Below are 26,450 nucleotides of genomic sequence, written 5' to 3' on the forward strand. Positions count from 1 at the left end.
ATGACTGCGGCAACTGGAGAGGAATAACCCTACTTAACACCATCTATAAAATTCTAGCCATAATCATACAAAGCAGCCTCAAAGCTATCGAATACTCCTTAAGATACGAGAAAACCAACACACTTCGGATTATAAAGGGTGATTTTTTAGCTATTATCTTTTTAAACAGTTGGTTTAAACAGTTGACGCACGTTTCATGTTTTTTTTTACTGTCAAACATCTTCCGTTTGGTCTATAATTTAACCATGAATCGTCTTAGAAACGAACAACGCTTGCAAATTATTGAATTTTATCATAAAAATGCGTGTTCTGTTAAGAAAGTTTTCTTCCATTTTATGGTCAGGTCAGTTTAATCTACCCACTGAAGCGGCTATTCGAGCTATGGCGACTAAATTTAGAACCAAATTTACATTATTGGACATCAAACCACCAACACGCTTACGTAGAGTGTGAACTGAAGAAAATATCGCAACTGTATCGGCCAGTGTCCATGATGACCATCAATTATCGATTCGTTGCCGTTCCGAGCAATTGGGCCTCTGTTACTCAACAACGTGGAACATTTTGCGAAAGGATTTAGGATTTCAAAATACAGCTGGTGCAAGAATTGAAGCCGAACGACCTACCGCAACGCAGAATTTTTTGTGAATGGGCTCTTGGAAAGTTGGCCGAAGATCCACTTTTTTATCGAAAAATTGTGTTCAGCGACGAAGCTCATTTTCGGATCAAAGGGTATGTAAATAAGCAGAATTGTCGATTTTGGACTGAAGATCAGCCAGAAGAATTTCAAGAGCTACCAATGTATCCAGAAAAGGTCACAGTTTGGTGCGGTTTATGGGCTGGAGGTATCATTGGACCGAACTTCTTCAAAGATGCTGCGAGTCGTAACGTAACTGTGAATGGTGAGCGCTACCGTGAAATGATATCCAACTTGTTTTTGCCCAAAATGCAAGAGCTTGACTTGCATGACATGTGGTTTCAGCAAGACGGCGAGTTCGGTGAACATTTTATTTCACGTTCGGGACCTGTCAATTGGCCACCCAGATCGTGCGATATAACGCCTCTAGATCATTTTTTGTGGGGCTATGTTAAAGCTCGTGTCTATTCAGTGTATGTGAGATACCGGCCGAAACATTGGAAAGAGCATGACAAAATTGGACTAACCGGATGGACCATTTGAGACGCAGTCGCGATTACCATTTGCATGAAATAACATCGATTTAAATAAAAATGTCATGCATTTTTCCGAATTTTACGTGTGTTTTTTTGAAAAACTTTCTTATAGCTCTTAAAAAATCACCCTTTGTCACAAAACTTCGGTGGCGGTTTCAAGTTTTAGTGTACCAGCACTTTTTGATTTTCACTTCAATTTTTAAAAATAAATTCTTCCTTTTAAAAACCATTTGCAAAGGTACACGAAAATCGAGCTGTTCGTTGGCCTCATTTTAATATACAAAATTTCTTTACTGTACATTTACGTATCAAACCATTTTCAAATCCCGCATATCCTTCTATAAGTACTTATAAATACAACAATAACAACATTGCGCTCCACAAATCTGCAAGCCTATCAAAATAATGACGAATAAGCGTATTTTATCTCCAACTAAGTAATTTACCGCATAATTGCATGAAATTAGCAAACAAAATAAATAATGAAATTCGTTAAACGCAAAGCGATGCCAACTGTGTTTCCTTCATTGTCAATGGCTTTGCTCCTTTTTGTTATTATAACACTCTCTCCCTCTCTCTCATACTCTTTTTGGTACTTTGTTACTCACCATCTTTGTTCATGGCCGATTGAAAGCATTTCGCCAGCCGACACGCACGACATTGATTGCGATGAGTTTTGTCGACGGGACAGCGACCCTTCAGATCACCTGTCGCTTTACAGGTGTAAATGCGGTTGCGATGGATGCTGCGTTTGAAGAAGCCGGAACAGCCTGTGAAGGTAGCAAAATATTCAAATATTTAAGTGGTTATGCAATGAGTCGTAGAGAGAAAGTTGAAATTAGTTTTATGCCCATAGCAATATAAAGAAGCGCAAATGTATTTATTATAAATATTTATGGCAGAAGCTGAAATCTAACGTAAGCAGAGGTGAAATAGCAAAATGTATCTCTGGTAATACTGGAGTACGCACAAAACCGCCAGTAAGAAAATGGTCAAAAATGAATGCGTTTTTTTGAGTACGTTAAAGCTTACTCTTTATTATACAAAATTGAATGGACGGTAAAAGTACGTATCCGAAATTTGAAATGAGAAATTTTGAAGAACATTTTTGTTAATCTACACAAAGTTTAAAACTTGGATTTGTGTGGTTTCTGTAGAAAAAATTAACAATGTTTGCATAAAGAATTATTCAAATTAGAAAAAAAAGAAAGAAATTATGAAAACCTGCCTCTAACGCAGTGCATGCTCGTACATTGAATATACTTAAATCTTGTCTATATTACATAAAATTTCTCCTACTCACTGCCAGATCCTCATTACAGATCACAAGTGCGAATTATACTTAGTATTAAACCGCTTCCTATACATATTGAAATTGCTGGAATCATCTGGTTAAAGTTGGATTATGTAACTAAGCCAATAGCCACAGCAGGCATTTGCAAAACCCTAGTCCACTTCCGACTTATGCAAATCTTTCGAGCTATTAAGATCAAATAAATGTACTAAGCCTGATGATTCGTTTAGCTATGACTCCCAGTTTTATTGTTTCTGTTTCTATTTCTATCTCTATTTATTTTTATATTTCTCTTGAGTGTAGACATTATAAAGGATGGTTAAATTTAAAGGGCCGATGTTAAATGTAAACCACATCTAAACGTCAAGTTCCTTTCTGCATTTTATTTAATATTTTTCAATCACAGACTAACTCAATTTGAACCATGGAAACATACACAATCGAGCAATGCGTTAAAGTTATTCAGGCCTATTATGAAAACGGGCGTTCAAATCAAAATGCATATCGCGCACTTCATCTTCAGTGATGAGGCACATTTTTACCTCTGTGGATTCATCAATAAGCAGAATTGCCGCATTTGGGCGAATGATAATCCAAGAGTGATTGCCGAAAAATCAATGCACCAAACACGGTTTATGGGCCGGCGGCATCATTGGGCCGTATTTTTTCCTAAATAAGGCCGGTCAGGCAGTTAATGTGAATAGTGTTCGCTATCTTTAGATGATAACGAACTTTTTATGGCCCGAATTGGAAGATACGGATGTGGACGATATGTGGTTTCAACAGGACGGTGCCACTTGTCACACAGCTAACGAAACAATGGCTCTTTTGCGTTAAAAATTTGATGGCCGAAGAGTGTCACGTCGCGGCGATGTCAATTAGCCGCCAAGATCATGTTATTTGACACCGTTGGACTTCTTTCTTTGGAGTTATTTGAAAGAAAAGGTGTACGTCGATAAGCCCGCAACAATTCAAGAGCTAAAGGATGAGATAATTCGGCACATTAACGGCATAGAACCTCAATTATGCCTCAGCGTCATCGAAAATTTGGGCCATTGGATGGAGGTGTGCCGCCGAGACCGCGGCGTCCATTTGGCCAATATTTTGTTCAATACGTAATTGAGCCGTACCAATATTATCATAATAAAGAAGTTGTATTTTATTCAAAATCAACAACGGCCTTTGAAACTTAACCACCCTTATATAAGTATTTTTAAAATATATTTGTGTATGGCCTGAATAAAAGTATAAATTTCGATACTACAATATTAATATTAATAAAAAATTACTATAAATTAACTGCATAGACATACGAGGTGTGCGCAAAAAATAAGTCGAATTTTCCTTTTTCTCTAAAAATATTGATTTATTCATCAATTTTAATTTTATCTCTTTCAAAGTAGTCCAGGTCAAATATTATCCACTTCTGCCAGCGACTAATCCTTGTAGCAGTTTTGATATGCATTTTTTGGTATGTCCTTGAGCTCTCTCAGCGATGCGGTTTGTATCTCCTCAATCGTTGCAAAGCGCCGTTCTTTCATGGGTGTCTTCAATCTTGGGAGCAGGAAAAAGTCACGGGAGGTCAAATCTGGTGAATACGGTGGCTGAGGTATAATAATGGTGTTGCTTTTGGCCAAATAATCTCTCGCAAGCAACAATGCGTGAGCAGGTGCATTATCATGATGAAGAGCCATGCATTTTTTTCCACTATTCCGGGCGTTTTTTCGTATTGCTTCATGCAAATGGCGCAGTACTTGTGATAAGACCTCCTGATGCACAATGCCATGGTAATCGAAGAAATCAGTGAGCAAAACCTCACCATTTGATCGCATTTGACGTGTTTTTTTTGGTCTTGGCTCTCCAGGAGTCTTCCATTGAGACGGTTGGGCTTGGGTTACGATGTGATAACCATATACTCATGAAGTCATTCAACCATTACTGAGCGATGCTCATGCGACGTTGTTTTTGGTCAAAATTCAGCAATTTTGGAACGACCTTCGCTGCCACACGCGTTTTGCCAAAAATTTCCGAAAAGATTGCAATGCATGAGCCAACCGATATGCCGAGATACCGACATCCTCAGCAACTTCTCTAATTGGGATTCGACGATTTCCCACAAAACGCAAAACACTTACCTTATTTATGCCTCTCACAAACAAACTAAAAATGCTATACTGCTAAAACCGTGAACATATTTTCGAGACGAGTGTACCAAAATAAAAAAATAAAAAATTAATAGGACTATGAATAAGTTCGTGCGGGTTTTTTCGAAATTTGAAACTTTATTGACGTAAAATGGTTACAAATTTAATATTCAAAATATTGTCCATCGCTTACTACTACTTTTTCCCATCTTTCTGGCAATTCACGGATTCCCTTTGTGAAAAATTCGGTCGGTTTTGCCGCAATCCACGAATCGATCCATTTTTTGACTTCATCGTAATTACGGAAGTGCTGGTCAGCCAGGCCATGTTGCATCGATCGGAAGAGATAGTAATCGGATGGCGCAAGGTCTGGACTATACGGCAGGTGGGGTAGGACATCCCATTTGAGCGTTTCTAAGTATGTTTTGACCACTTGTGCAACATGTGGCCGAGCATTGTCATGTTGCAAAATAACTTTGTCGTGTCTATCGGCGTATTGCGGCCGTTTTTCTCGCAGTGCTCGGCTCAAACGCATCAATTGTCGTCGGTAGACATCCCCCGTAATCGTTTCATTCGGTTTCAGTAGCTCATAATACACAACACCCAGCTGGTCCCACCAGATACACAGCATAACCTTCAGGCCATGAATATTCTGCGCCGACGTCGATGTTGAAGCATGGCCAGGGTATCCATACGTTGCCCGACGTTTTGGATTGTCGTAATGGACCCACTTTTCATCGCCAGTCACAATTCGATGCAAAAAACCCTTTCTTTTGTGCCGTTGAAGCAGTTGTTCGCATGCCATAAAACGGCGTTCAACGTCTCTTGGCTTCAATTCATACGGCACCCAATGGCCTACCTTTCGGATCATTCCCATGGCTTTTAAACGTTTGGAAATGGTTGATTGATCAACTCCCAAAGTTTTTGCAACCTCTTCTTGCGTTTGAGCCGGATCTTGATCGAGCAATTCCTCCAATTCGGTATCCATGAACTTTGGCGGCGCACCCTCGCGTTCTTCGTCTTCCAAGCCAAAATCACCACTTTTAAAGCGTGCAAACCACTTCTGGTACGTTCGCTCAGATAGAGCATGCTCACCATAAACTTCCACCAAGATACGATGACTTTCGGCTGCTTTTTTCTTCATATTAAAATAATGAAGAAGAATTCCCCGCAAAAACACATTATTTGGCACGAAATTCGACATTTTCAAGTGTGGTAAAAATATTGTTGTTTACGCTTCAAATAAAAAACTTATACTGACGTTTGTGCCTTACGACAGTAGCTCTCCAATGAATGTTTGGAAATGTGGATCGATGGAATAATAATCAAGTTACGCCATCTGTTGTAAAACCGCACGAACTTATTCATAGTCGGAAGTCGAATGTACGTAGCCCGCGAAATTTGAAAATGTACCTTATTTTTTGAACACACCTCGTGCAACCGACCATTGAAAATAGTAAAAAAATTGCGCTGATGGGAAGAGACATGTAACTCGTAGCCGAGGCAGACATATGACGGATTTCAATTCATGAAATTATCTACCAGATTAAAATAAAAAAAATTAATTCTACCAATTTGGCAATATAGCATGTGTTGTGGGCCTAAATCCTTAACCTCTTGAGGTTTTGTATATATTGCGCGAAGTATTCAACTCAAAGAATAAATAAATTATCCGGCTCGAAGGACCAAATGTCATGACGAAAACCCAAAATCCGGTAGTTATTGAAACGATGATGTTGTGACAAAAATCTAAATATCCAGTGGTAATTGAACTGGTGATGTTTATGGCAAAAATAATAAAAATGATTCGTTTCTTTAGCCACAAAATTACAATTTTTCTACGTTTATTTCCCAAAATATTTCTCTTTATTATGTATTTTCAATCAAAGCCTATTTATTTGCACAGACAATTATCACAAATAACAAGAGTTGAAAAACCTTAAAGCTATTTGAAACTTGCACTTTGTTGTATCAAAATTTAATAGACTACAAAACTGAGTACTCGTATTTTTTTAGAAAAATTATGTTTAGAAAGTATGAAAATTTCGTAAAAATTTGTCGAATTTTTTTTAATAATTTTTTTTTAATTTTTTTATACCTTTTTGGTACAAAGTTCGATATTGGAATTAACATTTAGAATAAACTTTAGGTAGGTAGGTAGGTGAAATGGTTGAAGTGCCACTCCTCAAGTAGCACTAAAGCGTCGTTTTGATGGGATTTAGGTTTGCGCACTGCCCCAGGCGGTCGAAGAAAGGAGCAGTGACCTTAATTGTCTCCTTCTCTGAAAGGTTCCCACAGCTTCTGCAAGGGGGGTTATAGCTTTTCCGCGTGTGTGCCGATCGCCCAGTGACCGGTAAACACAGCTACGAGTGTGGAAATCGAATGGCGAGGAGTCCAAAGGACTTTCTGAGCCCTTCGTATATTGTGCCAAAGGCCAAAGGGTTTGCGAAATAGCACATAAAGAAATGGAGCTCCATCTTTTCTGCGCTTTCCTGAAAAATAATTTGTACAGTTCACCTTTAACAACTGTCAGGGGGATGTCGATGGCCGGGTAGGAGGTCTCTGAAGCCAATTAGGTCCCCTTCCTGACAAGCTCATCAGCAATTTCATTTTGCTCCGTGTTTCTATTTCCTGGAACCCACATTAGATAAATGTTACCTGCACAGCCAAGATATTTGATCTCCTCCTTGCAGGAGTTGACTGGTTTGGATCTCCACCATGCCATCTCTCATAGTCTTGATCGCGGCTTGACTATCGCTCCCGCGTTCCTTAAGCATTTTGCATGCCTGCAGGATCGCAAAAACTGCTGCTTGAAAAACACTAGTAGCATTCGGCAGTTTAAAGGAGATAGATAAATTGGCTGATTTAGAGAAAACCCCTGCTCCGACACCCGATTCCATCTTGGAACCGTCAGTAAACACAGAGGTGCAAACTTCGGTGCAGATTTACCGCTCAATTCAATCCTGCCACTTTGGAAAGATTGCCCTAGCACGACCCTCAAACTTTAGTTTGCGGATAGAGAGATATGTTCGAAGTTCGGAGAAATACGGTGTTAACTGCCCGCAAATGCTACCATGTCCCTTGAGAGATTGCGTCCAGAGGCCAACCTTCTTTAACCTGATTGCAATTTGATTTGCGATGGAAATGACGGAAAAGCCGATGGGAAGTTAGTGCAAAAGGACATTCAGGGCAGCACTGGGGCAAGTTTTACATGCTCCGTTGATGCCAATGCATGCAGTCCTCTGCACCCTCCCGACTTTAGTGATATTATAGCCCTTCCGAAGAGCTTCCCACCAAACCAAGCATCCATACGTTAAAATCGGCAAAACCACTACGTTCTACAACCACAGCGCGACCTGTGGCTTGAGTCCCCATTTCTTACCGAACGTAGGAGGAGTAGAAGGCTATACTGGCTTTCTTTACCCGATTTTCAATGTGTAGCTTCCAATGGAGTTTGGAGTCAAGTATCATTCCAAGATACCTAACTTCCGATGAAAGCGGGGGAACGAGGTCGTTTAATTTTGGGAAGTCGAAAAGCTGGAGGTTTATATTTTCTGGTAAATAGCACCAGCTCCGTTTGGTAAGAGTGGACTCGGAGGCCGCAAGCGGTAGCCCAGCGACTGACTACAGCCAGTGACCTTTCCAAAATCTCAGCCATGACTGTGGGAAACGGTCCCGATACCATTAGAATAAACTATATACCTTCTGCTCAAATATGAACGAGACGTTATCAATAAAACAGTCCGCGAATGACATATGGCAAAAATAATTTTTTTGTTTTTTGGTAGGACTGTTATAAGCTTACATGGCAAATTGCAGCGTGATATGTCACATAGTTTCTTTTCTGTGCTACTGTAAACAAGTGAAGCTCGAGTGTGTTCTTCGAATTCTCTTTTATGACTTCAATTGTCTCAAAATGTTTTCCACGGAGCGGCAACTTGAGCTTGGGAAACAGGAAAAAGTCACATGGAGCCATATCAGGCGAATACGGTGCTTGCGGAATGATATTAACATTATTTTTGTTCAAATAATCGCGAACAAGACGTGATCTGTGAGCTGGTGCATTATCGTGATGCAAGAACCATGACTTGTTGTCCCACAATTCCTTCCTTTTAAGACGAATGTTCTCGTTAACCGATTTTGCGATTTGTGCGATTTTCAAGCACAATTTCCTTTACTTTTCCGATGTTTTCGTCGTTTACTGATGTTGCTGGACGACGTTCATGAGGCAAGTTTTCAACCGATGTACGGCCCTCTTTGAACGATTTGTACCACAGGAAAACACGTGCACGCGATAGAGGTTGTCTGCAACATTTTTAAGGCGTCTGAAGCCGAAATTTTGTTGGAATAACAAAATTTCAAACAAATTCTTTGTCCAACTTGAATTTCCATCGTTAAATTCGAAGAACACACTCGAGCTTGACTTGTTTACAGTAGCACAGAAAACAAAATATGTGACATATCACGCTGAAATTTGCCATGTAAGCTTATAACAGTCCTACCAAAAAACAAAAAATTTATTTTTGCCATATGTCATCCGTGGACCGTTTTATTGATAACGTCTCGTTCATATTTGAGCAGAAGGTATATAAATAATGCATATAAATAATATTATAAACAAACACATGTCTCTTAAGTCCCTGTGCTATAGTTTTTTTAACGTAGTTTTATAGAGCACGAGAGAAAAATCTTAAGTTCGGCAGAATTACTGCTCAGATAGGCTATAAGGGTTAGCTGATATCTACTGGGGAGCCAAAGTAAGTTCATTGGATAGCTCTTATTGAATTAAATACTTCTTTCAAATACCTTTAGGTGTACCTGAAGTGTATTTTGAGATGAATAAATACAAGTTGCTTTATTAAAAAAAAAATCTTTAAATAACTTAGTGTTCATACTCACCATCACAACTATAGATGCCGTAATGTTTGCCGGAACTTCGATCGCCGCACACTTTGCATGGTATGTCCAGCAGGCGATCCCCTAAAAGCAAATAAACTGCAATAGAATCAATGCATAAAACACGTAGCAAAACAGCAATGAAAATAAAAGAAAAATAAACCGATAATCGCTCGCCAAATAAACGTTTTAGACTAGGCTTAACTGACTTTAGCGTCCGAATAACTAGCAGCCGAAAGTTTATCTAAGGCCTTGCCCACTTTACGCAGTGCGTAAAGGAGCTAAATAAATGAAAAACACACATAACAATAAACTAGTGCCCGTTTAACTATCACTCACGCACACATAAATATGTACACACAAAGCCACATTCAGCCACACCAGGTTGAGAGGCTGCTCAAGTTAGGTAAACAAATACACGGCGACTTTTAAACAATTGTTGATTTAGAATTTTTCGACGTGACTCTCTGCCTCCCATACAAACACACACATACACTTTCCCACACACTCACCTCGACTACCCACAGCAAACTGAGTCTTGCGTATACAAGCAAACCCTTTTTCGCACTTCAATTTTCACACCTTTCCTCTCGTCGCACTCAACTCGTTGCTATCAAGCGGGGATGACAAGACAGCTCACTTGGTGTGTGCCGCAATTTTACAGTTAATCTCCGTCATTGGTCGAGGCACGTACCGCCGCACTTTATATTTAATAGAGAAATCCTTCAATAAACAAGCGACACTTGTCAAAACAGCTATGCAAGCAGAAACAACAATAAAAGCCAAGCAAGGAAAGTGGCGAAGGGTGACCTCACTAGGCATACAAGAAAACCAAAGTCCAGGGTAATGATTACAAAACCCAAGGCATAGGACGTTTGACATATTGCCATTGTTTATATGTATATTTTTTCATATTACGAGAGTGCATGCATGTGTGTATGTATAGGTGTATATATAGTCTTTTATCCCCCTTTGTTGGTGGTAGCGCGTGCTGCCACTTTTCACACTCTTCATCAACCAGCTGCTCGCTGCGCTGTTGTGCCCTCAGGGGTAGTTAATTATATGTATGTGTGAGTGCATACATTGGTTTTTTGTTGTAATTGACTATTGCATTCAATTCGTCCCTCTTTTTGTTATTGCGGCGTATGTCAATTATTATTTTAATATTTTAAAGTTTATTTTAAAATATTTTTGTTATTCTTTTGAGATTTTTGGCCTCTATAAGTTTCCTAGTCAGCTCGCGTGATTTTGTGAATGTTTTTGTTTCTCCTTGAAAAATGCATTGGGAAATATTACAAAATTAACATATTCTCAGACTCTCATGTGCCTGAGGTAGCGGAGTTTAATAAGTGAATGTTTACTTTAGCCTGCGCTGGGAATTGAGAATTTCACACGCTGTGCTTACGAAAAAAGTTTGACTACTAAATGAGCATTCATAGTAAAAAAATGCAAAGTAAAAATAAAAATAATTTTGAATAAAGTGAAAAATTATTAAAATTTTAGAAGTAAAGTAGATTATAGCGACAACCACCTAAATGACAGCGCTTGAGTGTGAGCAGCTTTGGCTACAAATTTATTTACTTCTAGTCTGGTTTGGTTATACATATTTATAAGGCTACCGGAGGAGTCATCCTAGATACTTGAGAATACGCTTATTTAAGGGGTTAGAAGTAGAATGAATTTTCAATAAATTGGATTTTTTTTTTGCATTTTCTTAAAGTATTATCCTTAAAATATTGTATGAAAATTTGAAGTGAGTCAGACAAATACTTTTCAAGTTATTCAACAATTAACAAAAGGCGCTCGGGCGCTCCGGAGGGTTCGAGAGCAAGCAGCTAGCAGCAGCTGCAAGCAACTTTAAATGCGTTTTTCTCAAAATTATGTTTTTTGAAGTGGTGATCACTGTAACTTAAAAACATGAAAGGACATTTAAAGATCTTAGAAGACTTCCTACATAGTCCCATTCTTCATAGGGATTATATACTATCACCCAAACCAATACTCTTCAGGAACTTCCAAGTTATAATTAATGAACACACAGACTGGAGAACTAATTCTATCACTTTCAAACCTGGCTCCCAGCTATGGTTTACTGATGGGTCCAAATTGGAAAATGGTAGAACAGGGGCAGGAATCAATGGGCCTAAATTCAAAAAATCGATTCCGATGTGACTCTACCCAATAAAATTCCAGGCAGAAATACATGCCATTGAAATATGTGTGAGAGAATGCTTTAGCAAGAAAATGAGAGGTATTCACACCTACATACTTTCAGATAGCCAAGCGGCTCTAAAAGCCCTTCTATCAACAAGTATCACCTCTAAATTGGTAAATGATTACCTAAACCTTCTCAACACGTAAGGAAACCTCAACATAGTAACACTAGGTTGGATTCCGGGACATGAAGGACATGAGGGAAATGAAATGGCTGATGACCTTGCAAAACAAGGAGCAAATATGCAACTTACTGGTCCGGAGACTTTCTGTGTACTCACAAAAAGCCACATTAATGAATTCCTTAGGAAATGGGAAGAAAGGAAATTTGCTGCACACTGGCTAAACTGTGCCGGTCAGCGTCAAGCCAAACTATTTCTAAGTCTCAACAAAGGAATATCTGACAAGCTTCTCTCACTAAGCAGAGTAGATCTGCGTCTTTTAACAGGATATCTTACAGGTCACCGCAGCCTGAGGTATCATCTAAATAATATTGGTCTATCTGAGTCCAATGTCTGCGAAATGTACATAGAAAGCTCAGAACATGTGCTTCGTGAATGCCCTGCGTTGGGTAGACAGAGACTTCATCACCTTGGTGGCATCGCAGTATCTCCATGCCATCTTTGGAACAACAAACCTAAAATTGTGCTCAAATTTGTAAAAAGCCTAAAACTCTAGGGTTACAAAAATAGGCCTTTCACAATAGATCAGCTCTGGTCGCAGTGCGTAATGGCCTTATAATAATAATAATAACTGAAAAACCGCTTGGTAGATTTCAATAAAATTTCTACTGCTTTTGAAAAACATAAAAAACTCATGCCTGATCGAAGGATTTTTTTTCCAAAAATTTCGATTTTTTTTAAACAATTATTTGTCGGTTTTTTTCGAAAATCTGAAAAATATTTTCTGAGACCGCCATATTGTTTATTTTGAAAAAAAAGCTTCAATCAGGCACAACATTATCTATTAATAAAACGAATTTCTCGTATTCGATTGCTTTTAGAAGACTCCCCAAGGACTTGTGATGATCACCCCAATGGACTTCTGGTAAAACAGGCTCCACACAAACAGTGATAACTTTTATAATTATTATTTGTTTTGTTTCTTTTGAAATTTTGCTAAAGTCAAGTCGGAAGATGATGTATGAATGCTATTTTTTATTTTTTGTAAAATAAAGGAATTGACTAGCAAAAAAAAAAATTATTGAAAATCATAAAGTTTCGGGCCTCTGACTACCCCTAACCTCTTAAGTCATTTTCGATTAATTTGGATAAATGACATGATGCTGAAAACTTAACCGTTTTCGAGATACTCGATTTTACTCTGACTCTGACTACCCCTAACCTCTTAAGTCATTTTCGATTAATTTGGATAAATGACATGATGCTGAAAACTTAACCGTTTTCGAGATACTCGATTTTAAAAATGATTAAAAAAAATATTTTAGGGGTACGATTTTTTCTGTTGTTAATTCAAAAGCATTCCAATTAATAAAAATCATCAATAAAACTAGAACCAAGTCCTGACAGCGAAAAATGGTTGTTTGACTAATTTTCGAATTTACGTTTTTTTACTAAGTGTTTCTTCCTTCATAAAGATAAATATTTCGGTGGCAGGCAATGGACGTTTCAACAGAACTCGGCACCGTCCCACAAAGCTCGAGTGAACCAAGAATGGCTAAAAAACAACGTTCCGAACTTCATTACGTCCACACAATGGCTCTCCAATTCACCAGATGCGAATCCGATGGATTATTCTCTAGCGGTCGCTCCTCGGCAGGCAATGGCAAACCTCAGAGTGTATTTCTGCCATGAAAAAGCTCCTCCTTCGGAGTCGCCTTGAAACTGTAGGTCCCTTCATTTGTGGAAGAACATCAACACGCAAACAGGAGGAGGAGCTCGGCCAGACACCCAAAAAAGGTGTACGCGCCAAAAATATATATATATAATATTTCTCAATTATAATAATTATGAAAACAATGCAGAAAAAAGTTTATTTTTAATTTAAACTGTTTACTTTATAATAGGGACCTGACGCAACACAAATTCTGACAGTCTACAATTTTTTTCTCTTATATTACACAGGTCGACAATGTTTTGTCCTATAAAAGTGTAGGATCATTTCCGAAGTAATTTTTTGCGTAGAGTCCGAATCCGGGGTTTAAATTGCTCTATCACGTCAGAATTTTGAGATATCCTAACCTAAAAGTGCAAAACACGCTGTTTTTGCCCATTTTTGAGGTTATGTAGCTACGCAGATTTTGATCTTCATAAAAAAGTAAACATAGTATTTTAAAGTATAAGTCTTCCTCTTTCAAATGCCGTTGAGTTTGCTCAAATATGTTTATTTTTCACTGAGATATCGCATTTTGAAGTTTTTTTTATTTTTTTTGTGCGACTATGTAATCGACTGTATCACGTCTCATGTTATCTCAATGGATTTTCGAATATCGAAAAATTCACAAACATGGAAAAAAAACAGCAAAAAATTACTTCGGAAATGACACTACACTTTTATAGGATATTCCGAACTCATTTTTTTGCAGACCTGTGTTATCTATCACAGTTTTTCCAAAAGGTAGAGCTGCATACGTGAGAAGACTTACTTTTATTATTACTGAATGAAAATGACCCGGTTATTGATTTAATCAATTTTTCTGACAAAACTAGATCCCTTTTATGACAGTGATTATAAACTAATTTTTTCTGGAATGTTGAATTTGGTTCAAATCTGTTTTCCAAAATGTTCGATTGGAGTAAGGCCAGAAGTGAGGTGATATTATTATGACATGGTGACAACTATGGGGCAGCCAAGAATCGCATTTGATGTTGTGCAAAATACTGATCTAGGGAAGCGGCAGCATACATACTCGTTTGCTCGTGTTACGTTTGTATGAAAATCGATCGAATCATCGCTACGTTCATTATCAAGTAGGCTCACGGTGTTTTTCACCGAATGGCTGTACGCATTTGAATTAATGGAACTCAACTATGGAACTCTCAGAGATTACAGGCATAGTGAAAGGGAGTATTTTTAACAAAAGACAAAAAACAAAAATATTTTCGAAAATTTTTGAACAAAAAAATATAGTGTTTTCCCAAAAAAAAGAATAGTTTTTTTCAAAAAACAAAAATTGTCTTTTTCAAAAAAAAAAAAAAAATATTTTAATGCATATTTTATCGTTAAAAATAAATAGTAAAAATTTATACAAATTAAAAAAAAGACGATATTTGATTTAAAAAAACCCATGCCAAAGATATTTTCATTGAATAAATTTTATAATAATTAAATTTTTTCAATTTTTTGTTTTTCAATTCTATAATTATTATTGTAAGTTTTTTCAACACATGCTCAGTTTACTTTTTTATATAAGGTTACAAATAAACCAATTTTCAGTAAAGTTTAAGACCATGTCCAAAATACTTGGATCACTTCACATGAAATCCCTCATATTAATAGTTTAGTTAGTAGAACGAAGGTGCATTGCAACATAGTAGTGGCTTTCTACGTATCTCGTTACGTAGTCTACCTATAACCCAAAACATAATTAAGGCTAAAAGATTCTTGGCAGCCGTAATCCTACTAAAGGGTACCTAAAAAGCTTTACATTTTGGAGATACGCAATGCTACCATCTCTCGTATGCTCACTCACGAAAAGGGTTTTGTCAAATTTAGTTAGCTGTTGGCATGATCAGATCGGACAGCCAGTCAGGCACTCAAGCCGGTAGGCAGACAAAAAATGTTAATCGGGAAATTTATTTTGAAGATAACTCTTCGAACATCTTAACTCAACGTGCAATAGGTGAAAATACCACAATAGCCTCTCCTGTTTAGTGAAAACAATAAAGTCTCTGATGCAAAAATTCGTGTCTTGCGGGAATATTTCAAGGTAATGCGTACGTCACGAAGTTTGGAGCACATGGAGGCTGTTCAGGAAACTCTCCGTGAAAAACTCATGGCCTCCTTTCACCAACACTCGTCACAATTAACCATTCCAAAAATCATTTTACGGAGAAATGCGAAGAAAGACTTGCATTTGCTTTCCTATGAAGTTCAAATGATTCATTGGTTTTTGGCGTTGCTTGCAATATGTCAAAAAGATTCCGTAATCGGCGTAAACTAAACAAGACTTTTGGAATAAATTGATCATGAGTAATGAGACACATTTCACACTCAGAAGAGGGGTAAATAAAACAAAATATTCAGTTATCAGTCACTGAAAATTCGAACCGTATCCTCTAACGATGTTAAAAGCCTCTGCTTGATGTGGTGTAAGCGCATGGAATATAATCGGACAATTTTCCGAAGATCACGCAGTCCGTAACGTAACTGTCATTGGTGACTGATATCGGCCTATGATAACCAAACCTTTGCAAACACTCATCGAGAAAATCAGTTGGACGATTATTGGTTCCAGTAGGATAGGGTAATAAGCCACACGGCTGACGATGGTTTTTCTCAAGACGATGTTGCCTAGATGGCTCATCTCCAAGTACGGCGATTTCGACTGGCCGTCTTACTCGGTTGATTTGACAGTGCCAAACTTTTTGTGTAGCTGTATATTTAAAAGGAAGGAGAAGGACTTGGCCTCACTTTCAACGGATTCTAGTGCGCACGAGAAAGAAACGACTGGCGTGCTTTGTTAAACTATTGAAATTGTTGAAGATAAGCATTTTTACCGAAAGTCCACATATAGTTAAAGAAGCCAATGCATTTATAACGAGTGACTGTCTGTCATGTAAAAATATTAATATTATATGCGTCCTTTGTTTATAGCCGAATTAAATTCAGTTCCCAAGGATATATGAACCACCCTGTTTTAATAAACTGTCCACTTTGGTTTAATGCGAAAAATAGTTAATATTGCACTAATTTTTATGAGTAAATCTCAAAATCATACGGCCTTTTTTCTTACACAGTCAAAGCTCTAATCGCAGTTCAGAGCCGACGGCATTTTCAGATGAATATTTTTGTAGCGACGGAAAATTAGTTACCTGTGCCCATTTTCCGTTGATGGAAATATTTAAAGCCGAGTGTATCCAGCGTGCCTAGTTTTGGTGCTAAAATTTTGTTGAAAAATGTAACTACAAATCTCCTTCTTAGTCACTCTTAAATCAGACACAATTTTTAACAAACACTTGAAATGTTTTTTAAATTTTTTTCACGCATTTTTTCATTTTGCACTGATACCAGAATCTTTACGTTTTACGAGTATAATTTGATGATTATGATTTTATTAATATTAATTTCTTTTTTTTTTAATGTCTCTCCAATAATTCACACCGTAACTTCAAATGAAATCGAATACCGTCGCGTAATGCGCGCTTGACGTTGTGAACGTTTCGAATTGAAAATTGCAATAGAGTTCCAGCGACCGCCAATTATAAAAGTGAAGCTTCAAGAGTCCTTTTCGCAGTCAATTTGACTCTGACTGGCTGTGTGGCTGCAGAGGCGTCAGCGCTGGCTAAATGCGGACGGACAGTAGGTTGGTCGACTGTGTGTGTGGCAAAGGGCAGTTGGCAGCAGGAATGGCTGGTTGGCTTGCAGGAGGCAACAAGCAGAGAGTAAAGTTTGAGGGTGGCGTTTAAAAGCCAAACCCACCCCCCAACTACACCGACATCTCCAACATATCCACCATTGCCGTCTACGCTACCACGCTGACTTTTAACGTTGCTGCCAACAACCAATACTGGTCGCAATCACCGCAGCAACACACACACACACACGCACACGCAAATGAGTACAATATCAGCAAGGATATCAAGAAGTTGCGTTGCGCGCTGCTTGCTTTTCGACCTTTACATTCTCTGCTTATTGCTTTGCCCGCTACAAATTTTGTGGTAAAAGAGAGGAGGAGAGGAAAAAAGTCTAAAACTTTGAAAAGCTATGAATTTTTGCGCTATTTCATCCCTTCATCACATTGCCACACTCAACTACTAACAGCAATCCACCCTTCCTTCTTTACTTCCCTCCTTCCTTGCTTCCTTAAACCACCCACACACCATTCATTGCTGGCTGCTATCATCAGCATGGCTTGCCCAACCGGAAAACGCCCTTTTTTTACTCTAAAATACACGAAGACCAACATTGATGCGATTACAATGAACGAAAGAGACTTCCTGCAGCCGCACAGTGGGATATATGGGCATACTTAATGCACCAAACACACACGCACACAAACGTGCATTCAAGTAGTCGTATATGGTATATGGTACATTATATACAGGCAACCCACTGCCGCTGCCGCTATTTAGTTTGGTTGACTGGTTGGCTGTATGGCTTCTTACTCATTCAATTTTTTCCTCTCGCCAGCCTGCTCACCTTATTATCCGTCTTGTGGCTTTCCAGGATTCACCACAAAATGTCAAGAATGATAAAAGCTGCTATCATCTGTGCTCGCACAAAACAACTACATACTCGTATACTCGTACATGTCTACATACATACATAAGCATTTTCGCAAGTAATGAGCCTTTCATCTGAGCGGGGTTTTCGCCTAAAGAGCAGCATGAATCGTGCCACTGTTGGGCATATTCGCTCTCTCGCACATAAAGCTTTTGATAACCTGCTTTCGACTTGTCTGTGCCCGCTTTGATCAGAATACACACAGACTGGTACGCAAACACTTACAGATGCTTAGTAGTTCTCTTCATGTACTGTAGGCAGTGGTCAACTTCGTTTACGAGTATTCCTAGATTTCATCTATATTAATATAAATTGCGAATGTATTGATATAGCTTCCATTTTTATATTTTTATTAGTTTTTCCTTTGTTCTATTTTTTTTTTTTTTTTGTAATTTAGTTAGTTAGTTAGATATTTTTTTATTTTATTCAGTCCCAAAGTCATTCACTGCGGCGGTTCTCTTTCATTAGCGCAGTTCAAATGTTTTCAAAATTATTTTTAATTTTGTAATGATAACTCCTTCTGCTGTTCTGTTGTAATATGAAATGATTTTCATAGAACAGTTTTCATTATAAGCTTAGTTTTCGTGTGTGAAAAAAGTGTTTAGAGGAGCTGGAAATGCTTAGTCATTGGCTTGAAATCACTCTGATATGGGTTCCCGGTCACAGGAACATACGGGGTAATGAGATAGCAGATGAGCTAGCAAGAAAAGGCTCGACACTAGAAATAGCAGAGATGGTGACAGTCTCCACCCCATTCAACAAATTAAAAGCATCCATTGCTTCACACTATCATGCTTTAGCCGAAAGAAGATGGAAGCAACTAACTACATGTATTACAGCAAAAAACACATGACCGTAATGCAAAATCCAAAGGACGAATGATCTCTTAAGATGCTCTCGGCCAAACATCTCACGCATCACTGCAACCCTTACAGGCCATTGGCAAGTAGAGGACCATGCAGCTAGACTCAACCTCCCCTTCAATCCCATCTGCAGAAGCTGTCAATCGGAAGGGGCGAGGGAAAGTCTTTTCCACTATTTATGTGAATGCCCGGGGCTAGCTAGGGCACGACTCCGCTCCTTCGGTAAGCCTTTCTTGCAGCAAATTAATGAGATCTCAGACATCGAGATAAAGAATTTGCTGCTATACTCGGACCTGACTAAATGGATTTGACTTAGAACAACAAAAAAAACACATCATTAGGATTATTTCAGTGGAAATAATCAAACACTTAAACAACAACAACAGCGCAACCTGATGTTCAAACATTTTTATGGCATCATCTATAATATACATAATTGATTCACCAATTGGCTCTTAGCATTGCAAAATATATTTGCTTTAGCTGAGACATTTTGGACATCCTTTAAAGTATCCATGTTTTTAAGCGGGCCCAAGCTTATTAAAATATCAAAAAAAGTAAATATCGACATTCATAATAAATGTTAATATATTTCTTTCATAATTAATAGGTCTATTTATAAGTTCGTGCGGTTTTACAACAGATGGCGTAACTTGATTATTATTCCATCGATCCACATTTCCAAACATTCATTGGAGAGCTACTGTCGTAAGGCACAAACGTCAGTATAAGTTTTTTATTTGAAGCGTAAACAACAATATTTTTACCACACTTGAAAATGTCGAATTTCGTGCCAAATAATGTGTTTTTGCGGGGAATTCTTCTTCATTATTTTAATATGAAGAAAAAAGCAGCCGAAAGTCATCGTATCTTGGTGGAAGTTTATGGTGAGCATGCTCTATCTGAGCGAACGTGCCAGAAGTGGTTTGCACGCTTTAAAAGTGGTGATTTTGGCTTGGAAGACGAAGAACGCGAGGGTGCGCCGCCAAAGTTCATGGATACCGAATTGGAGGAATTACTCGATCAAGATCCGGCTCAAACGCAAGAAGAGGTTGCAAAAACTTTGGGAGTTGATCAATCAACCATTTCCAAACGTTTAAAAGCCATGGGAATGATCCGAAAGGTAGGCCATTGGGTGCCGTATGAATTGAAGCCAAGAGACGTTGAACGCCGTTTTATGGCATGCGAACAACTGCTTCAACGGCACAAAAGAAAGGGTTTTTTGCATCGAATTGTGACTGGCGATGAAAAGTGGGTCCATTACGACAATCCAAAACGTCGGGCAACGTATGGATACCCTGGCCATGCTTCAACATCGACGTCGGCGCAGAATATTCATGGCCTGAAGGTTATGCTGTGTATCTGGTGGGACCAGCTGGGTGTTGTGTATTATGAGCTACTGAAACCGAATGAAACGATTACGGGGGATGTCTACCGACGACAATTGATGCGTTTGAGCCGAGCACTGCGAGAAAAACGGCCGCAATACGCCGATAGACACGACAAAGTTATTTTGCAACATGACAATGCTCGGCCACATGTTGCACAAGTGGTCAAAACATACTTAGAAACGCTCAAATGGGATGTCCTACCCCACCCGCCGTATAGTCCAGACCTTGCGCCATCCGATTACTATCTCTTCCGATCGATGCAACATGGCCTGGCTGACCAGCACTTCCGTAATTACGATGAAGTCAAAAAATGGATCGATTCGTGGATTGCGGCAAAACCGACCGAATTTTTCACAAAGGGAATCCGTGAATTGCCAGAAAGATGGGAAAAAGTAGTAGTAAGCGATGGACAATATTTTGAATATTAAATTTGTAACCATTTTACGTCAATAAAGTTTCAAATTTCGAAAAAAAACCGCACGAACTTATTCATAGTCCTATTATTATTATTATTATGAGGGGTCATAGAATTGCGACCTGAAAGATCTATTGTGCCTCTTCATGGATTCAGAATATTTCTCTAATCCCAACTCAGTAAATTTTAATGCAATCACAATGGCAAACTGTGATAACAACGTCTCAAAAATGATTTTTGTGAAAATAACTTTTTCCGAATTATTTTCAGGAAAATCAATAGCTAATTGAATAGGTAATTTGATTACGAGATTCATTTTTTTTCTATAGGCGTAAAGGATATACAAGAAGAGTTCCAGGCAGAGTTCTCGTTCAACAACTAATGAAGATGTTCTACTTTCTCTAATACTCAAACCAGATTTGTATACTTCGAGCTTAAAAGCAACAAACCTCTAAAAGGACTTACTTGAGGATGCCAAAACGCTCTTCAGATCCAAAAATACATTAAATAACATAGGATGCTCTGCTCTGACTAATTACAAAAAAAAAACAACGATTGTCTCGGAAATACTAATTTTTTCTTAATTGTATTTTTTATTTATCATTTTCCAATTTTCAATTTTAAATTTTTGAATGTTTTTTATAATAAAGTTTCATTAAAAAGCACTTTAATATGTTCAGTAAAATATGTGACCATTCAATTTATTATCACTTAAGATAATAGAGATAAACTTGTTTGGGACAATGCGCCCGTTTCCGTCTCACTGTGCGGTATCCCCATTGTTAATAACCCGTTTCCGTACCTGTTTCGTTATATACAGTTAGAATTTTCAAAAAGTCGATTTTGTTTTTATTTTATTTCCTTAAGGTATGTACATACATATATTTAAGAATGCACACAGAAAATTTAATTTCGGTGAATATTTTCGAAGGTACACAGAAATTTGAGAAGGCGTTTCAGAGAATTTTTACCCTATGTAACCCTTTTTAAATTTTAAACGCGTTTTTCTCAAAACCGTGTTTTCGAAGTCGGTGGTCACCATTTCTCAAAAATGGCTGAACCGATCGTCTTGAAATTTTAACACAACCTTTTCAGATATATTCTCCAGGTATTAATCGAAGAAATAAGAATTCTGATAATTTTTTCTAATTTTTTAGGCAATTTTTCGCGAAAATTTTTGTTTCCATAGCCGTCATTCGATTTTTTTCCTTATAGCCGCCATTTTATCAAAAACTAAAATTTTGACAATTCCTTCGATTAAAACTTAGCTTTATCTATACACAAAAATTATCTAATCGTTTTCGTTTCGTTTTTCCATTTCAGATAATCCAAACCGGATATATTTTGTCCACCGCCGAACGCTTTTTTTTGGAGAACGCTTGGGAGATCATCTGCAGGAGCTGTGCACTTCAATATTTTCACTAACTTTACATGCTATAGTTAACTTTAAAGTAGACATTATTTGAGTAATTAAAAATTGTATTTTATTTAATAAAATCGTTCTTTGTAAAAAATTCTCAAAAAAGCGTGATTTTTCAGCCTTACAAGTGTATATAACCCCATAACGTTGAGTTAATGCTCATAACTGAGGTGAGGCTGAGGTGTGGAATTTAGTTGTCTCCTATGACAGATTAGGGTATTTCTGTTGGATACTAACTATAAAAAAAGTAAGAAATATAAATGTTTATGATGCTTACCACATATGACCGCAGATGATTAATGACATGTCACAGAAAATTTTTTTTTAGAAAAACTAATTTTGCAGATTTGATTATAGTTTTAAATAATCTCTGAAATAAATTTGAGCATATAAGTCGGGTTTATAAATAAGTGAAACAAGCATTTCTAGATATGTCATAAAATGTACAAAAAAAGTTTTGCTTAGGTTTCAAAATGACCAGAAATAGACCATTTAACGTCATCATCAAAAGTAAAATTTTCTTTTTCAAGCATTAAGGGGTTCCGGTGGTCTAGAGCTCGAAAATTTAGGGTATTTTCACGATTTTTTTTACAATAAAAAAAAGAAAATCGATATATACATTTTTTAGGATTTTTATTTAACTATTTTACATACAAAATTGGAGAAAACAAAAATAATAAAAAAATAATAATTTAAAAATGGCGCTTAAGTTGACCCTCCTGAAAAATTGTACCTGGACCGTGTTGCTCATTTTGGCTCTTCTATTTATCTGGAACACAAAAACCAAAAAAAAATATTAATCAGTATAACTGTAGCTAAGTCCCGTATTAGGTTAAATAAAATTTGACAAAATGGCATGGTTTTGAATTTGACACTCTAAAAATCGCGGTTTTTTTCAGTTTTTTAATAAAAAAAAAAACAAAATAATTGAAATAATAATATGATTCTCGTACGGACGATAGCCATTGATGTTGTGAACAACATATTAAAATTTCAGACGATTCGGTTGTATAGTTTTGTTTTTTCTTTGTGAAAGCACCCGGCCAAAAAATTTATTTTGAGATAATTGAGTTTAAAGTTTTGAAAGTGGATAATGCGAACATTGATGCCGCCACGTGACGAATCTGACTTCTGACTTTACCTGCTAAAACGGCTGTAGAATCGAAAATACTTATAATATTCTTCCAAAAATTTGACAGTATATTCTTAAAAGCGCATACTTTCGAAATGTCAAAACAAAAAAATCGATGTTTTGGGAATTCTAGACCAATGGGATCCCTTAACTGATCACTTCTGTGCTTTATGAATACCAAGAAAACACTAGCCACGATTATGCAGCTGATTGTGGCACTAAAGCTCTGGTTCTTAGCGATGAACCCAAATTTTGCCTGCAGCAACAATTTGATTCATGAATTAAATCCTTTTCTCGTTTACACACATATAAATGCCAGAACGATCATGGAGCACTCTAAAAAGAGTTATGGGCGCTACTCTAACCACTTCCGTTTCTCTCTCAAATGTGCATCATCCAGAACGAGGTTCTTCGAGTTTTTAATTTTAAGTGTACTAATTATTTATAATTTTAAGTATTCTCAATGAATGAAAAAAATTTAAAGAAATTTAGTAGGATAATCGTTTAATACAACCTGACCAAAGTTCCTCTGAATATTGATTAATTAAAGTACTTTTACATATGTATGATACTCGTACTAACTCCAGTAGTTAGTTTAGAAAAGACTTTGAAATTCTACGAATGCTAGGGTAAACTTGGCGAAGCAATGAATACAATTAAGAGCAGTTTGCTCGTCTTGTATGTTAAGTAGATGTCACATAAGGAAGAGTCGTTCCTTGTCTAGAAAAAAGGGTTTTTATTTTGTTTTGCTAACTAAAATCATTTCTCATTCATGGAGTTAACGTAGACGGAGTTAACGTAGAAAACGTTTACGTCTACAAAGAAATACTCCTTCCTATATATATGTACGTGTGTATATATATAGTTGGCGCTTACACCCTCTTTGGATGTTTGGTCGACCTCTCCTCCTAGATGTGGCGTACGTCTTGTTGTTGTTCCACAAATGGAGGGGCCTACAGTTTCAAGCCGACTCCGAACGGCAGATATTTTTTATGAGGAGCTTTTTCATGGCAGAAATACGTTCGGAGGTTTGCCATTGCCTGCTGAGGAGCGACCGCTATTAGAAAAAGCTTTTTCTTAATTTTGGTGAGTCACCGAGACTACAACCTACGTTCTCTCTAAACTCCGAATGGTAATCACGCACCGACCCATTCGATAAGGCGGCCGCCGACAGAAAGGCTCTTACGACACATAATATAACAACACATAGTATAGCATAATAGAAAATAGCATAACATAGTAAAAGAGAACGTGACAGTATGTAACGTAGCGCATAATAAGCACAGCATAACAGACTTGGCACAGCATAGCACAACATAACATAAAATAATGTAATATAATGCAACATAATAAAAGGAAGCATAACATAACAAAGCATAACGCAACATAGTATAACAAAACATGCCATAATTTAGTATAACATAACAAAATATACATAGAACAACATAATATATCACAACATTACACAACATAACATAGCATAACATAAGCTTGAAATACATGCCACTCAATAAATTTTTACTGCTATAAATTTTCATACTAATCCTACTTTTATTATAATTATAACATAACGGACATAACGGAACATAAGAGAACATAACATTATTATGTGAAATAACAAAATTTGGCATAACTTAACATAACATAACAAAATACGATATTACATAACACAACATAATATGGCATAGCAAAACATAACATTATGTTACATAGCATAAGCTTCAAATAAATGCACACTAAATAAATTTCTGAGACTATAAATTATCATAGTAACACTATTTTTATTATAATTGAAAATGTCTTAACATAGCATAACGTAACATAACATTATTATGTGACAGAGCAAAGGATGACATAATTTAATATAATAAAGCAAAATACTATGTTACATTACATAACATAATATAACATTACAAAACATAGCATTATGTTACATAACATAAGAAACATCACATGCATAACAGAAGCTGCACATTCGAGTACTCCCACTAAATAAATTTCTGTTACTATAAATTTTCATATTAACACAATTTTTAATTAAAAAAACATGCCTTAATACAGCATAGCATAACATAACATAACAAAACATGGCATGATTTAACATAATAGAGCAAGTAATCTATACTAATATTATAAAGAGGAAAACTTTGTTTGTTTGTTTGTTTGTTTGTAACGAATAGGCTCAAAAACTACTGGACCGATTTTAAAAATTCTTTCCCCATTCGAAAACTACATTATCCAAGAGTAACATGGATTACATTTTATTTTGGAAAAAAATAGGGTTCCGTAAGATATTTGGATTTTTCGGACACAAACTGAAAAAAATCTTATATATAAAATAAAGTGAACTTTTTGTGTGTGTTCGCTAACCGGCCGTGTCTGCACCGAATTAAACCAAACTTACACACAATGTTAAGAAGGTATTGAAGATGGTTTCCGTATAGTTTGGATACCTATTGGTGGATAGGGCTCGAGATATAGGTCAAAACGTGGACCCGGGTAACCTTCAGATGTGTATGTACAATATGGGTATCAAATGGAAGCTGTTGGTGAATGCTTTAGTCCAGAGTATTTTTCATGCCGCTCCGTGACTAGGGTCTCGAGATAGAGACCAAAACGTGGACCCTAGAATGTGTTTGTACAATATGGATATCAAATTGAAGCTGTTGGTGAATGCTTAAGTACAGAGTATTTTTCATGCCGCTCCGTTCACTGGGGTCTCGAGATATAGGTCAAAACGTGGACACGGGTAACCTTTGGTTGTGTATGTACAATATGGGTATCAAATGAAAGCTGTTGATAAGTGCTTTAATACGGAGTAATTTTCATACCTATTGATGACTAGGGTCTGGAAATATATGCCAAAACGTGGACCCGCCGTGTCTTTGCACCGAATTAAACCAAACTTACACACATTGTTAAGGAGGTATTGAAGATGATTTCCGTATAGTTTGGATACCTATTGGTAGATAGGGTCTCGAGATATAGGTCAAAACGTGGACCCGGGTAACCTTCGGATGTGTATGTACAATATGGGTATCAAATGGAAGCTGTTGGTGAATGCTTTAGTTCAGAGTATTTCCATCCGCTCCGTGACTAGGGT

The 26,450-nt window shown here is 37.2% G+C and overlaps 1 protein-coding gene across 1 annotated transcript in view; it reads right to left on the reverse strand.

Annotated features, from left to right (window-relative positions):
- Window positions 1-16,725, reverse strand: part of LOC128863600 (protein dissatisfaction) — a 79,291-nt gene extending 62,566 nt beyond the window's left edge. The window contains exons 1-3 of the mRNA XM_054102834.1: window positions 16,716-16,725; window positions 9,511-9,591; window positions 1,782-1,943 (exon numbers count right to left, since the gene is read on the reverse strand). Of these exons, the coding sequence (XP_053958809.1) occupies window positions 1,782-1,943; window positions 9,511-9,591; window positions 16,716-16,725 (253 nt within the window). The remainder of the gene's footprint in view (window positions 1-1,781; window positions 1,944-9,510; window positions 9,592-16,715) is intronic.
- Window positions 16,726-26,450: the final 9,725 nt, after the last annotated feature.

Source organism: Anastrepha ludens, chromosome 5 (genome assembly GCF_028408465.1).
Source record: "Anastrepha ludens isolate Willacy chromosome 5, idAnaLude1.1, whole genome shotgun sequence".
Classification (NCBI taxonomy): Eukaryota; Metazoa; Arthropoda; class Insecta; order Diptera; family Tephritidae; genus Anastrepha; species Anastrepha ludens.